This window comes from Chaetodon auriga, chromosome 2 (assembly GCF_051107435.1).
Source record: "Chaetodon auriga isolate fChaAug3 chromosome 2, fChaAug3.hap1, whole genome shotgun sequence".
Taxonomy (NCBI): Eukaryota; Metazoa; Chordata; class Actinopteri; order Chaetodontiformes; family Chaetodontidae; genus Chaetodon; species Chaetodon auriga.
In genome coordinates, this window is record NC_135075.1 from 12,952,600 (window position 1) to 12,968,220 (window position 15,621).

General features: G+C 42.4%; 2 protein-coding genes and 1 non-coding gene across 3 annotated transcripts; 1 reads left to right on the forward strand and 2 right to left on the reverse strand.

Moving 5' to 3' along the window:
- Positions 1-60: 60 nt before the first annotated feature.
- On the reverse strand, positions 61-9,397 carry LOC143335588 (matrix remodeling-associated protein 8-like). The gene is made up of 12 exons (XM_076755133.1): positions 9,016-9,397; positions 8,161-8,187; positions 7,757-8,062; positions 7,401-7,502; positions 7,178-7,311; positions 6,862-7,041; positions 5,230-5,371; positions 2,028-2,186; positions 1,914-1,938; positions 1,689-1,774; positions 1,527-1,598; positions 61-1,435 (listed from the first exon to the last, which is right to left on the reverse strand). Exons 1-12 carry the CDS (start codon positions 9,065-9,067, stop codon positions 1,413-1,415), a joined length of 1,308 nt encoding a protein of 435 aa, XP_076611248.1. The 5' UTR covers positions 9,068-9,397; the 3' UTR covers positions 61-1,412.
- Positions 9,398-10,382: 985 nt separating this feature from the next.
- On the reverse strand, positions 10,383-10,454 carry trnae-uuc (transfer RNA glutamic acid (anticodon UUC)). The gene has a single exon. It is a non-coding gene; the product is annotated as a tRNA-Glu (tRNA).
- A 519-nt stretch (positions 10,455-10,973) lies between these two features.
- Positions 10,974-14,966, forward strand: LOC143330698 (proteasome subunit alpha type-5). The gene is made up of 10 exons (XM_076747430.1): positions 10,974-11,083; positions 11,386-11,436; positions 11,907-11,973; positions 12,093-12,219; positions 13,009-13,076; positions 13,164-13,271; positions 13,435-13,493; positions 13,608-13,710; positions 13,931-14,017; positions 14,222-14,966. The coding sequence occupies exons 2-10, from the start codon at positions 11,408-11,410 to the stop codon at positions 14,297-14,299; spliced, it is 726 nt and encodes a 241-aa protein (XP_076603545.1). The 5' UTR covers positions 10,974-11,083; positions 11,386-11,407; the 3' UTR covers positions 14,300-14,966.
- The last annotated feature ends 655 nt before the right edge of the window (positions 14,967-15,621 follow it).

The window sequence follows — 15,621 nt, forward strand, 5'->3', positions numbered from 1 at the left end:
TTCTTATAGGCAAAACAACAAACACAGAAAGATAAATTCAACAAGATTTTTCCACCACAGTTATTTCCCAGCTTTCTTTATTTATTTAACAAAATAGAAAATACAATCCATGGTTACATTCGTAAGCAAATGTTTAGCAAATTCTATCTGAAAATTGCGCCAAATTATTTGTTGATAGTCAAAAATGTCTTCATCAGGTGGGGTTGTGCTTGGATGTTGGACCAGCATCCTGCCTACCACACAAACAGGGCAGCTGCATCAAACTGTTTTCCTTCGATGCAGTGCTCCTGCATTATTGATTACAAATCCCTAGAATTTTTTATGTTATTTTTTTTTATTGGATTAGCAGTATGGTGCAGCACTACAGCATGAACTTCCTTTGACATAAAGGAACAAACGTGCCAAAGGACGATAAAGGTTGTTGAAAGCAAAAAGCACAGCAGATGTTTTCAAGCTGGTAGTGAGCGTCTGACGCGCCACTGAGGTAATAAAGGCCTTTATCACTTAAGACATTTTAACATGTCGCATTGGGAAACTCACAGGTGTCAATAAAAAGTGAAATAAAGGATGACTGAATTCTGTTTGCTGTCAAGTCAAAATGTCTCCAGTGGAAAACAAACCCCTATTACCAAACACTTCTGTCCACATTCAGTTAACAAGTAATATTTACTGCATGATATTCATGAGCTCATTTGAATACAAAGACAACAAGTATCTCCTCAAACCGATCAAGCAGAACAACCAACTTCAGCTAAACGTCAGCATCAAGCTTTAATACATGTTAAAAAAAAAAAAAGGCACATTCCACAAAAAGTACAGTCTGAGCATCAAAATAAAACATTTTGACATACGCAGCATCACTGGTCAGTTAGCAGACAGTTAGTCATAGCCTACAGGAAGCAGCACACACTGATAGCGTCAGCGGTGCTTCAGTCCAGTCAGTTAAGCTAAGATGGATATGAGATTAAAACAGAAAAGCCCAAAAAGTGAAACTAAAAACATCAATTTAGTTTTTTTTAACTTGAGGACTAATGATCAAAACTGTAATAACTGATCATTCAAATTCACTCAATCACAACTGAGACCATTTATTCAACTTGTGCTGCTCCATGTAACAGTCAAGGCTTGGATAAGAGTTCCCTCTGGGTGGTGCTATTGAGCCATGCACAGTGGGTCAAGTCCAATCTCTCTAGTTTGATCAGGAAGAATGACAGAAAACAAAATCAGCTTTTCGTCGTCTCTCATCCTGAAAGTTTGAGGCCTCAGTGTGAGCTGTTTGTTTTTTAACTGGTTTTCACAACATTTTCTTTCTCGCTGTCTCTGCTGTCAGGACAGACGGCAGCGTGGAGGTGTTCGGTTTGGAGCGCAGCCTCTGGACCAGCCAGTGACTCCAGTTTTTGTTTGTCATTTCCTCACTTAGAAAATTTCTGCATCTCTGGAAGAAGACAAATCGAAGTTAAGGAGGGCGGAAAATGAGGAATGTCATGCTAGCTGACTTTGCGTGTCTGTGTGTGTGTGTGTGTTACCTTTGTCAAGATCAATAACTTTAGGCTGAGTGTTCATGTGGACCTTCTCTTTCAACAGGTTGTTCTTGTAGTCTAAAACCACACAGGGAGAAAGTCAAAATACACACACAGTCGAGACTAAAGCCTCTATGTGTTTACACTGTGCTCCTTCCTCCAACTCACCAAATCTTCTCTCCTCCTGACTGCACACATTCACCTCAGCAACGTCCATCTCAAACTCCTCCGAGCTGCTCTGACTTCTGCTGGACCTATCCCAAGAAGAGAGAAAGAGCCATCTCAGTGTGTGTTTAAAGGTAAGATTATGTGTGTGTGTGTGTGTGTGTGTGTGTGTGTGTGTGTGTGTGTGTGTGTGTGTGTGTGTGTGTGTGTGTGTGTGTTCTCGCTCACCTCATGGATGCCTCTGGATAAAACTCTGAAAACACAAGAAATCCAGATGAGATTGAGAAATGCAATTGCCAGTGCAGATCACCTAAATCCAGAGTGAGGTATTGCAGCTCTGACCTTTGGTTCTACGTCTGCGTGTGATGAGAATGATGATGAGGATAATGAAAGCCAGGAGCAGGAAGGAGGTGAGGACGTAGCCCAGAGGCAGGAGAAAGTGGTGTCTCTGATCAGGCAGGATGACATTGATGACTCGCGGTGATTCAGCCTTCGCGGTGTCTGAGTGGGACAGAAATCACAACAGTCAGCATTTAGTTCCCCCTTTGATCTTCATCTTTTCCCTCACAAAATAGATCGATGTGTCATCTTGAGGTTTACAAATGTCATAAAAGGAACCAGACCTTACACTGAACTGGTATTACACAGCTTGTGAGTAACACAAAAACAATCCATTTGGTCCAATAACAGCTCTCACTTGTTGTTATGTCTTCAGTCTCTTTCTGAAGCTCTTTCTGTGGCTTTGCAGATTTTCAGTACTTTAACTTAATCATGTTACGCAACATCAAACAAAACTCTGTCAAACTCTGTCTGTGAGCAGCGCATTTGTCTTTTCCTCTGGTGCAACCATGAGCTTGATGTTTGCAGATTCGAGTGAAATGTCTTATTGGATAAACTGTCATTGGATGGCTGTCCATTAACTTTTCATCAAACGCCATTTTTTTAATTTGTCAGATATTTCAATACGTGACCAAGTGCCTGCAAACCTGACGACATTTCCATCAACCTCAGCTGAACTCTGTGTTTAGAGCTATTTAGCAAATGTTAGCAAGCTAAAGCTGAGCGGAGATAAAAACAGTATAAACATTACCTCCTAAACATTAGCTCGGTTCACTATGAGTCACTGTGAGCATGTTTAGATTAAAGGCTAAATAAAGCCAAATAGAGAGTCCAGCATGAATGCGAATATGTTCTTCACTTCTGTGGCACAGCGATCAGGCTACTGCTCTACCTAACGATCATTTCTTCAGTAAACAAGGAAATCATTTAAAGAAGGAAAAGCCCAGTGAAAATCATTTTCAGTCTGAGCATGTGGTGCATATGTGTGTATTTGTTGTTGCACATGTGTAAGTGATGCCACGTAGGCTACAGGTAACACCTTACAAATTGTTTTATGTTCCTTTTTTTTTTTTTTTTTTTTTTTTACATGTGATGACATTTCCTGGCTGTAAAGAAAAGCTAAATGCATTTCCAAGGTGGTGAGGAATAATCTGCCGGTCAGCATCAGGTGAAATGTGCAGTTCTGCAGAGTGTTGAGAAGCAGAGGAGGGGGGGGGGGGCGCCTGGTTTCAGTTTGCCTCATTAAAAAAAGTGCAAGGCAAGAAGCAGCTGTGGACCTCAGACTCGACATATTTGAGCCAAAATGAGATCCAGACAGAATGTCGTGCTGTGATTTACTTTTCCTGGCAGTCAAACACAGAGAAGTAAGGAGAGGAAGAGGAGTGAAGGAAGGACAGAGCGGGGTGGAACAGAGGAGGAGAGCCAAGGGAGAGGAAGGGGACGGTTCCTCCAGAGGCCTGCCTCGCAAACTGAAGCTTGAAAATACCTCGACCGGCAATCCCAAACACAGTCTCCCGGCACATACACAGCTGCAGCGTACATGAAAACAACATGTTCATTAACATTACAAATCCTCTGATCCTGTTATTTAGTTTGAAGCCATTTTCTCCTGAGTCATGCCCAGATGGGAACATATGTGTTTGTGTTTAGACTGGCTGTCCCGTCCTCCCCCTTCCCAAACTGCACTGAGAAATCATTCTGATGGCAGGGAGGGAGGGAGGGAGGGGTGACCTACATCTCTTCTACCCTTTTCATCAACAGACTCCTCACCCCCGTCCTTCCTTCTCTCCCTCTGTTAAAAACCCCTGTCTGCACCTCTCTGTCTCTCTGTTGCTAGCTGCAGAAGACAACTTCCTGCTCTTGTCCACAAACTTTACCAAAGAGAGCTCTCTTTCTTTATACGCAGAGATAAAAAGAAAGTGAGATGGAAAACAGTCAGTGGAAGGAGTGTGATCATCCAAAGAAGAGACCCTCAAAGAAGGAAAAAACAGAAAGAAGGCAGGACAGAGTGAAGACGAAGGTGGGGTGAAGAATGTCTCCAGAATGTCAGGAGAGAGCCAAAGTCAACTGGGCAGCAGACAGTCAGAGAGGGCAAAACAAGAGCAGATAAGAAGACTAAATACTGCAGTGGGTTTCTGATGTCTAACTGCACAGAGGAATAAACTGTTTAAACCCCTTCCCCATAAATCAGTTATGCATCTTGTTCCTGACCAGTGAAATTCCCATGGCGCAATCCTACTGTATTATTACAGCTCGGGGAGTGAAGGATTAATTGTGTGGGCAGAGCTGGACTTCAGTCTAAAGACTGTATCCGAGAGATTCCACTGAAATGAGATCGGACTTGGCACGCTCTTTGTCACACACACACAGATGGACTCAACCACAGGCATTTCTCATTTCTAAACCTCTCTCAATGATTTTCCCACATTGATGCATCTGCCATTATCGGCTTTGCTTCAGTTACCTACTGGAAACACATGCAGCAGAAACTGTCTCATTCTGCAAGAATGTGAGGTAGGCAGCTGGCATGCCAACACACCAACCCTCTCTTCTGTCTGCTCCCGCTCCCTTCTGCTTCTCCTTTCTGTTCCTCTATCTAATATAACTTAGAAAGGAGAACCAAGCAACTAAGAGAAGAGAAACAGAGACAAGGAAGTGGATGGATGATGTGCTGCAGACAAAAACACAACATAAACAACCACAAACACACAGAAAGTGTGTGGAGTGGTGCCATAATGATGAAATAGTGCAGAGTGGTGAGTTGAGAGGAAGGTGAAAGGCGATGAGGGTGAGGTTTGGAGGAGGTTGTGAGAAAGTGTGTGTGGTTTCAGGGGTCTGGCATCAGACAAGCTGACAGTGCAAGAAAAAATCTCTTATGAAACAAACAGAAAACTTCAGAAATAAGCCCCCCGCCCACCCCTCGCTCCTCTCATCTCCTCTTCTTCCTCTGCTGTTACTTTGCTCTTTGGAGAGTCTGCGGCACAGACCAAACACAGAGTGAGGGAAAGAACAGATGTGTGTGTGTGTGTTTTTCACCTAATTGTACACATGATAGTTCAAATCCACTAAGTTATAAAACATCCTCTCTGCTCTCTCACACTCGCCTATAACGACTGTAGAGCAGGAAGAGAGATCTGTATTTGTATATTTCTGTGTGTGTGTGTGTGTGTGTGTGTGTGTGTGTGTGTGTGTGTGTGTGTGTTACCTTTGTCTTCACTGGGCAGTGCTCTGGCTGGCAGGGTGGTCTGAATCGCTGGTGGTTCCACTGTGACCTGAAACACTCTTCTCTCATGTAGGCCACAGTAATGATGGTGGAGGTGGCAAGAATACATCCCTTGGTCAGTGGGCTGCGTGTTGAATGAAAACAGTGAAACACACATGTTCATTACACTGATTACGCTACGTGCCTCCAACAAGCTGTGCTCAAAAACATGAAAAAGGATTGAATGTGCACACTAACACGAGACAGTTAATAAATCCTAGTTATTAAAGGTTTCCAGCACTGCTTGAGATTTGCTTACATGAGTAATTTAACCCACTAACACCCAGTTCTTTTGAAGGTGGTCTGCCTAAATTCAAATAAAATAAATTTAGTCTAAAACCACGCTAGCAGCTTTGTGAGCCTGTACTGTACTCTGTGCTGTACCAATGCTAACCTAAGCATGCTAACAGTGCCAATGTGCTGCTCTTTCATGCACTATTTAACAAGATCACATCTTGGTGTAGCCTGTTAGCATGCTTGCATTTGCTATTTAGCGCTACACAAAAAGTAGAGCTAGCATGGCAAGATTTAAGTTTCATCCATAGGCGAACATGTTGAATGTTCACGTAACGTTTCATGAACTAGCAGGATGAAATTTTCTACACGCTAACGGTAGCGTCCTTCAGGCAATGAAGTAAAACACACCCGTGTTGTTCACTTGAGAAAGTGCTAGACAGTAAGCAGTGCAGCATACATCCAAAAGGAGCGTACCAAAATTGTGGACACTGTGACAAAAACTTTTGGTTTACAAAGAGTAACTGACAATACCTGCATTGTTTTTCTTTAAATCACTATTTAACTATTGCTATATAATTTGACAAAAAAATGTTACCCTTCTGTAGAATTAATACTCATTTGAATATACTGGATCACTTTAAACTTCTGATATTGCAGAAAACTTGAGAAAGAAATGACTGTTTTGCCAGGAGGATAGATTTGTGTCATGTTAGAGCTAATTAATTCTACTTTTACATTTCTAAACAGAAAAGAAGAACAATGTTGGGCTGACTGGCCAGGTGAGCGCTGGCTGTAGCTGACTGGAAATCTGGCTCTGTTCCACCGCGTGGTCGTAAAGCCCCAGAGACTCCCGGGCCTGTCTTTAACCTAAATTATCTGATTTATGAGCCCTATCAAACAACACCGGGACCCTTGAGATTCCTAAAGTATGACTGTTTTAACTTTCCCTGCTTGTTATTACTACAAATGGCACAGAGGGACTGGTAGGAAGTCCGTTTGGACAGATTTTGTAATGTTTGTTACGGCAGTGTTGTTGAGATGTGATCATCTGAACTCACTGTGGTTGCCAACTTCATTTTCCCAATGGAATAATAAAATTTGACTCGTCGAGAGTTGCATTACTAATGAAACTTCCATATGTCCTGGAAACACTGTACATGTGCACACACACGGCCATACACACAAATGTAAACACTATCCACAGTGCATGGGGGCACACAGCAAGAGTGACCCCAGTGGGAAGTGTACCTCTTGCCATTCCAATATATTTTTACTATGTGCACTGGAACTATCAGGCTCCTGTGGTGTTTTCTGCTGTGTTACTCTTCTTTCACACACCTGCAGATCAGATATAGCAAGCGAAAAGTCTCCCTCTGAGAAGGCGTGGTTGCTGATGTTCATCTTCCTCTGGAGGAACAGTGGCCCATAGCTACGCTGCTCCCCAGAGGCGTACAGGTCCACCAGCCTGTCTGCGCGGTCGTGGTTGACCCCTGGGGACTGACGGTCCCAGTGAACCACCTGGAAGCCACCGAGGTAGGAAAGGGAGTTATGTTTTTCAGTCAATATCATGTAATCCCTCCAAATACAAAGTAAATCTAGACGGAGACTGATTGTCTGATGGAGACCTGTAAACTAGCTTGTGCACTGCACTCACCTGCTGGTCCTCCTCCTCGTCACTCCAGTCTGTCCACACATTACGTCGGTTGATGCACGGCAGCACCACGGTACTGCCGAGCAGCACCACGTACACCGCCTTGTGTCCATCCCAGAAGCGCTGCTCCTTACGGCCTTTATGGTAGAAGTGCAAGAGAGACAAAGCGAATCAGCTTCACAGTTGCCGTGTGTTGAGGATGCCGATGGTTGATTGTGATACATACGTGATTTCGTGACGTTGAGCTGTACTCTGACTGTCTCATACAGGTTGCAGTAGAGATGGTGGAGGTTACAGGAGTACAGGCCTCTGTCGTTCATTGTCACATCTGTCATCACATGCAGAAACACAAAACAGGCAAACGGGATGATAATGCGTACGTGATGATAATATGTGGGAACTGAAACTGATGGCTGGCTGGCGGGGGAAAAAAATTATTTCTAAATATAATTGTATGGTTTGGAAATGGCTGACAAATTATCAGTTCTGAAAATAAAAGCAGAGCTGTAATGAATGAGATAAAGTAATGTATGAGAGACCAATTCACCAACAGTGACCGACATGAGAGTCAAAGAGTGAGACCTTTGATGACCAGGGAGAAGTTTCCGTCCCTGAAGGCTGTCGGGTTGAGGCCAGCTCTGCCCAGGTTGTAGGAGTTGTAGATCCTCTGGTCCCCTGCAGAGAACATGTCCAGCACCCTCTCCATGGCGTAGTCTGGATGGGCCCGGTACAGATCCCAGTGAACCACCCTCTGTCTGTCCCTCACCCTGTCCCTGGTCCACACCATGCGGCCGCTCACACACTGCAGCACCACCCTCGACCCAGCGGGGGCGCTCACATTGTACCCTGCCACCACCACACTGCTGCTGCTGTCAGACTGACCCGACACTGAAGGACAGGGAGGGTGCAAATTTACAAACTGAGACTTCCAGTGCAGTAGAAATTCATAGAAATAGATCACAGTGCACGCACAAATAGAAACACACCTGCAGTGAAGAGGCAGGCCACAGGAACTGAAAAAGAAACAGTAAGGACAGTGAACAGGATAATCACTCTAACAGACCCTGTCAGGCTGCCACTGCATGTTGTGTGTTGTGTTTGGAAGAATTTGGCCTGTTGGAAGGAAAGCTCTATAAATGCAGATAAACCCCTAACTGAAGTGTGGTCAATTCATAGAAAATATTCAAGGTTAATACTGCGGTAAAGGAGACCAGCAACAGCCGATTAACCGCAGCTGGGTTTTTTTTGTTTTTCTTCTTCTTTTTTTAAAAAAGACTTAATATGTCTGATTGAAAACAACAGTGGAAAATCTACTCCTGGACCAGAATTCATCACATGCAGTTAAGATGTCTTTCACGGTCTTGATACTGACTCAGTAAAAGTCATCTGACAGGAATGTATGTATATATCTGTGTGTGTGTGTGTGTGTGTGTGTGTGTGTGTGTGTGTGTGTGTGTGTATGTGTGTGTGTGTGTGTGTGTGTGTGTGTGTGTGTGTGTGTGTGAAGCATGAGGTGGAGAGGAGGAAAAACATGAAGTTAATATGAGTCTGAAAGTATTCTGCTGAATGTTTTCTGTCTCTAAATGTCAACAAATTATGACATAATTGAACACTTTAAACATTAATTTCATATAACTTACTAAGCTCAGTCAATTCAAAGAAATAGATGACATTAGGGGAAAAAACTGAACTTAAACTAATATACATTTTAATGGAATTGGCAGTGGAGCAGATTCTGGCCTCTGCTGCACTGATGCTAAGTTATATGTGCATGCTCTGCACGCACCTGAGCTTTGTGTGAAACAATGCTGCACTAAACAAACTCCAGCTTGCTTACTTACTGTGGATGAAGAGGAAAGCCTGCAGAATGATGTCCTCTCTCAGTACTTTCATGATGACAATGTTAATGACACGCAGACTCGTCGAGGCTGTACACCGACGCTCAGAGACGCTGAGAGTAGGAAGAGAAGTCTTGTTTATCCATCCGCAACAGCAGCAGCAGGACTGTATTTGGTCAGATTTCAGGGTTTGAAAACAAGCAGCGCCACGTTAGGGCTTCAGTACAGAACCAGACTGATCCCACCCGGGAAATGAAACCCGACACCACGAACCACCCCTCTCCTCCGAATCTTCGTTTCTAACAGTGCAGCATCTCTACAGACAGATTTTCGAGTACCAGCTGTGAAAGTTGAGGGTGATGGAGGGCACATTTCTTGCTCTCTTGCTGTTTTAAGGCTCTTGCTTTCCCTTGGTTGCGACACTGGTTCGAAACCCATCAAACAAACTAAAGTTATCGTTTTAACTCAACAAAATGAATTTGAATTATGAATAGTGATAGGCCACTATTAGTAGGACACATTGCTTAAATCCAAAACGTGTATGATAATTTCATATACATAGATTCCTCTACTCAGGAGCAGCTATATTCTGATCAGCTAGAATACTAATAAATATATATATAAAAGAAAAGAAAAGTTGTAAAACATTCAATTAAATGAAATAATGTAACACACACAGGAGATATTTTTGAGGCCTTTTACTTTGAATACTTAACTTACAGTATTTCTGCACTTTTAAGTAAGCCTAACTCCAGTTTTGAGAGCAAAACTCCAAATACTTTGTCATAAATTGGGGTATTAGAATACTTTCCTCACCGCTGCTTGATCTCTGCATGTAATAATATTGATAGATATTAGATAGGTAACAGAGCAAAGTGAATCATATCAGAGTCTTGGTTTTGGAGACCTACACCAGGGTACAGCTTGGTACTTTAACATCATCAGTTCAGTGAGGTGACATTTCATAAATCAATCCTCGACACATGTTACCTCTCTATATATATTTATGGACAAATTTGGCCCATTTATGCAGCAAAGGCGCTCAGTATCCACAGGTTTGCACTGCTACTGCCTGCACCTCTCCTCATTCAGCTCAAAGACGACACCCAGTGGCCGATTCCATAAAATGTTATGCAGAATCACTGTACAGTCATCAAGACTGTGCTGTATGTGTCTTTCTGCTTTATTTCTGGCTGTTTCAGATCGGTTTCTGCGTCGTGTCTTTTTATCAAGCTGGTTGACAGCAGCAACAGCAGCACAAGCAGCTGAAACAGTCAAGTTGGACTTTCCCCTCCTTGTAGCGCTGCCAGAGGATCCAGTAATCTTCGATTCCGAGATATGTAGGTAATTGCTTTTACCTTAAAAGGTAGTTCCCATACCGGGAGTCGAACCCGGGCCGCCTGGGTGAAAACCAGGAATCCTAACCGCTAGACCATATGGGACTCACGCTATTTCAAAAATGACAGCCATTTGATAGAAAAAGACTTTGACATTACTGCATTTTGTATATTCAATATTTCAATTCGGCTGTGTATTGTCCTACTCAGTGTATGTTCTGTAACAGTGAAATGCCTATTCTGATTTTCTTTTTTGATTTTTCTAATCTGACTTCATGATTGGGATTTATTCTTAATCAAAATTAAAAGACACTACCGGCTAATTTCTATTAAACCCCAGCTACTATTCTGTGCAGGCGTTTGATTTTCAGCTATATTGCCAAACACTCGCCGGTATTTTCCGTTAATAACTTGGAAAACAATTTCAATCCGTGTTCTTTAATTGTACTCCTTATCACAATAACTTGCCCTGTCATGTGAAATGTTGATTGATGACTTTTTTTTATAATATTTATTTCATGTCAGTATCAAGTTATTTTGTAGCACAGAGCGTAACTTCTCGTTGCTGATATTTAAATGTAGTCATTATATAATGACAACACGGATCCTCAGGGGCAGCTCAGCATACGCGGAACGTTCGTTCTCCGTTTTATTCACAACCGGCCCGTTTAGGTGTTACACCTCAGACGCTTCCCCTGAAACAAGCGAACTCATTCAAGGGTTTGTGACTGGAGGTAAATGAGTCAAACAAGTGCATTTATTTAGAAGGCTGTAACGGAATTATTAATAGATCGACTCTTAAATATTATTATGATGTCCGTACACTGATGTAAGACTTCTATGAGCGTTTTCTGTGCAGTTGTTTATGTGATTAGCCGCGTCTGTTCGCTAGCATGCTTGCTCGGTATCACAGCTAACCCTAGCTAGCTAATCACCCGGTGTCACAGCAAACTCGAAGCAAAGAACCGTCCTCTCTTTTTAAAACGACTTTAAATCAGTCTAAGAGTCTTACATACACCAATCTTTTCTTTTGCAGGTCTCGTGTTAAACGTTAGAAGATGTTTTTGACAAGATCGGAATATGACAGGTAAGTGTAACACAAACTGCTTTGTCATTTATTGAGCGCTTCTCAGTGGGAAGGAGCAAACTTCGGAGGGCACAGTTGTATGAAGTTGTCTGTACCGGCAGTTTTTTTATATTTTGACTGTTCATGTAAGTACTTGAAGTACTTTTGTTACCAACCATTGGTATAACTGTGTAGCTGTTTCTTGCAAGTAACTAGCTAATAGCTAATCACCTCGCAACAAGTTACTGTGCTTTCACTTTCGATATCACTATTTTTTTTTAGAAACCTTTATTTAACCAGGAGATCAAATATGTTTCTCAAGAGTGTTATACTCAAGAAACACTGCTCTCAAAGTTGTGTCTTATTAAGTGGCGACATGAACCCAACTTAATGACAAATCCATTTATTTGTTTGCAGCACAAACCGTTTTCCACCAACACTGAAGTGATAACCATTATTAATAATTATAATAATTCATATCTGTCTTCTAGGGGTGTGAACACATTCTCTCCTGAAGGAAGATTGTTCCAGGTGGAATATGCCATAGAGGCCATAAAGGTGAGTATTACAAACTGCATCATTTCAGTTGATTAACAGTCTTCATCTGTGTGATATTTTTTATAAAAACTTGCAAACAAAACTCCTAAGTTTTCTCTGGTCTGGCCTTGCTTTCCCAGTTGGGCTCCACAGCCATCGGTATCCAGACATCAGAGGGGGTGTGTCTGGCTGTGGAGAAGAGGATCACCTCTCCACTGATGGAGCCCAACAGCATTGAAAAGATCGTGGAGATTGACAGTCACATCGGTAAGTGTGTCAGCTATCAGCTATACATATTAAATGAGCCTCAGGTTTGGATGCTGACTGGAGATGACCCCTTGAGTGTATTATCTGTAAGTTAATTTGAGAATGGCATTTGCTGGCCTCTGAGGGAAAGACCGGGTGAAAATCTAGCGTTGAATTTTAAATGGCCAAAAATAAAGGAACACAAAGGGATATTTAAAAATATAAAAGTAACAAAATGATAATCAAAAGTAGTAAATTAGTAGTAAGTTAGTAATTCTAAAAGGGTAAATGTACGGAGAAGCTGTTGTGTATCTTTGGAGTTGGTTTTGAAATTCACTGGCTCTTTGTTCCATCTTAAACTGAGCATTCAGTGTGAATCGTTATGTTTTGGCTTGACTTGAGGGTGTCACATTTCAGTCGTTGAGCCTACAACTATCAAAGACACAAGTTTTTTTCTTAACATTACAAAGAAAAGGCCTGTGTCATGTTGTTTAATTACAGGATGCTTGTATCCCCTGAGGCCCCTTCAGACACAGTACGACAATGGCACAGCTGCGCTCTGAAACCCATTATTTTCAGTGGTTTATGCCGCACCACAACATCTTTTCACTGCGTTGAACAAAGTGGTGTGTGCCCAGCACCCAAAGTGCAACTTGTTGAATGTGATTTCAGAGTTTGATCAGGGATATGATCATAATAATGTTCCTTCCAATAACATGCAATAACATAACGGTCGAGCTAACTGTTGTTTTAGGCTACACCATGAGCAGGACTTTCAGTTTCTTAAATTTCTTTCTTTCTTCCTCAAAGGTTGCGCCATGAGTGGCTTGATAGCTGATGCCAAGACTCTAATCGACAAGGCAAGAGTGGAAACACAGGTATGAATGCTGAGCACACTGTCATATAAGCAGTTCACTGACCTCGAGTTTAACCTGCCGTTAAATTGTGTACACATTCCTCATCAGAACCACTGGTTTACTTACAATGAGACGATGACCGTGGAGAGTGTGACTCAGGCCGTGTCCAACCTGGCGCTGCAGTTTGGAGAGGAGGATGCTGATCCTGGTGCCATGGTCAGTCACTTAGCGCATCTCCATGCTGAAACACTCATGCATTCAAACCTCAAGCCAGTGTGGTTTTTTTCATATTCGCATAATGTTCGGTGGTATTCAAGTGAACTAGCATAACCATGTTCTTCTGTCTCTGCTCTGTTCCTCCGTGCTGCCGTCTGTACAGAGTCGACCATTCGGCGTAGCACTTCTGTTCGGGGGAGTTGATGAAAAAGGACCCCAGCTGTAAGGAGGGATTACTGTTTGTGCACCTTACATATTTGAGATTTTAAACAGAAGCATGTTCACCTTTAATTCTGACTTCACAGAGACTTGACTGTTATCTGTTTGTGAATGCAGGTACCACATGGACCCATCAGGAACCTTTGTGCAGTGTGATGCTCGGGCCATCGGCTCAGCGTCCGAGGGAGCGCAGAGCTCTCTGCAAGAGGTCTATCACAAGGTACCGAGCACTGCGTGTTCATAGCTAACAGCAGATTGTGATGTTTATAAGCTGCTGCCTCGTGCTGTCTTTTTTTCAAGGATTTAATGGAACAAATATTCTAGAATATTTCAACCCATTTCAGTGTGAGTCGTCTAAAGTAGAGGAAAGTCATGCAAATCAGCCTGATTGAAGAGTTGTGTCTTTTCTGTTTGTCCCTCTCTCCCTGGGTAACTGACAGTCCATGACATTAAAAGACGCCATCAAGTCATCTCTGACCATTCTGAAGCAGGTGATGGAGGAGAAGCTCAACGCCACCAACATTGAGGTTTGTTCCTCATTCCTCACACAGTTTCTAAATACTGGCAAGGTGTTCGTAGACATTTGAAGGTTGGATTTGCATCAGTGCAGATATCCAGAGCAAACCACGTCAGTCGATTTATTTTGACTTATGTTTGAGAAAACTCTTACCTACCAGTGTTGAAATCCCCAGGTGTCATGCAGGCTTTCTTTATCTGTGTTTCCTCTGTAGCTGGCAACAGTCGAGCCTGGGAAGACCTTCCACATGTATTCCAAAGAGGAGCTGGAGGATGTAATCAAGGACATCTAGAGCAGAAAGAACTTGGAAGTCCTGGTTTCGGTTCTGGGCAGGAGAGGACGTGGAAGTACACCTGGGCTGAATGTCACAACACAACCACAACTTTTCCATCAGCACATTTTCCTTGCTGCATTCAGAGTTTTTTGGATTGCTAAAGAGGTTCCTGTTTGTAATGTGCTAATTTTTACTTCTTGTCTCTCAGTATCTGTACCACTGTACAGGAGTCTGACCAGCACTTACAACTGAGCGGCAGGAGAACAGTAGGGGCGGGGGGGTTATTTTTTGTTACGAATCAGTACTACAATTAAAGTTGTATTCAGAAAGTGGTCTGACTCTCGCCATTTTTGTGTATCTCTTGTGTTGTCTTCTTTCAGAGTGTGAAGGTTAAAGCTGGGGCTTTATCCTACACTGAGAAATGTACTTTGTAAACACTGAACACGTCACATCACATTACTCCTGCTAAAAATGATTGCGTTTGTTTCAACAGTGGACTCTGAAAGTCTGTCCACTGCCAAAGAAGATAGCATTGTTTAGTCATTCCTCAGGAACAAACACTTATGTTTTAGGGGTTTCAGATGCTGACAGTGTAATTACAGAGTAATTGTTGCATGTCATCCACCATCTCTTTCTCCCTTTGTTTCCTGTCACCAATAAAGGCAAATATGGCCCCAGTAACATTAAAAAACAAACCATCAAAGTTAATACATTCACAGTTTTGCTTTTATTATCAAAACTTAATTTATTCTTCTTTGCATCATTGAAAAATGCATTATTCAACTCCTTAATTTTCCTCACATGGCACACATGAATCATTTATCTCTTCACCCACAAAATGTCCTGGTTCATCGTCACAGTTTCCATGTATTAGAGTCATTTTTAATTTATTGAACTAATGGTAAAAGAAAAGAACTTTTGCTATTTTAACCGGCTGATTGCAGGTTACATTCCATTATGATTTATTCACATCATGTTTGATCCCAGAGGTGATCAGTTATGCTTTTCTCTTGTCTAATAACTTTTTACTGCCGTTTGTCTCCATAGTCAGCACCTGCTAAACCCGTGACTAAAAAGCCATCCAATATTTCAAAGCTTTTCAAAAGTGAACTGTGGGAAAAAGCTGATCCTCCAGACTGTTTGTTCTCTTTCTCGGAATCGTTAAGAGCTTCAAAGAAGAAACTGTCCATTGAAAAAAGGGAAAGGTTTCCCGTGTCTTTGAGCAGTCTGTCCACCAGGGGCCAGTTTGACACCAGAGAATGTTTGACATCTCCGTTGAGGAAGATTCCTACCGTCCAATGAGATCGCGGGTTATTCTGGTCCTGACCAATCTTCTGCCG

Bases quoted from the DNA above. Each gene is read 5' to 3' on its own strand.
- LOC143335588 (XM_076755133.1), bottom strand. From the start codon at position 9,067: ATGAAAGTACTGAGAGAGGACATCATTCTGCAGGCTTTCCTCTTCATC. The intron at 7,312-7,400 runs GTATGTATCACA...TCTACCATAAAG, and splicing joins GCTCAACGTCACGAAATCAC to GCCGTAAGGAGCAGCGCTTC. The intron at 5,372-6,861 runs GTGTGTGAAAGA...TTCAACACGCAG, and splicing joins TTGCTATATCTGATCTGCAG to CCCACTGACCAAGGGATGTA.
- LOC143330698 (XM_076747430.1), top strand. From the start codon at position 11,408: ATGTTTTTGACAAGATCGGAATATGACAG. The intron at 11,974-12,092 runs GTGAGTATTACA...TTGCTTTCCCAG, and splicing joins ATGCCATAGAGGCCATAAAG to TTGGGCTCCACAGCCATCGG. The intron at 13,494-13,607 runs GTAAGGAGGGAT...TTGTGAATGCAG, and splicing joins GATGAAAAAGGACCCCAGCT to GTACCACATGGACCCATCAG.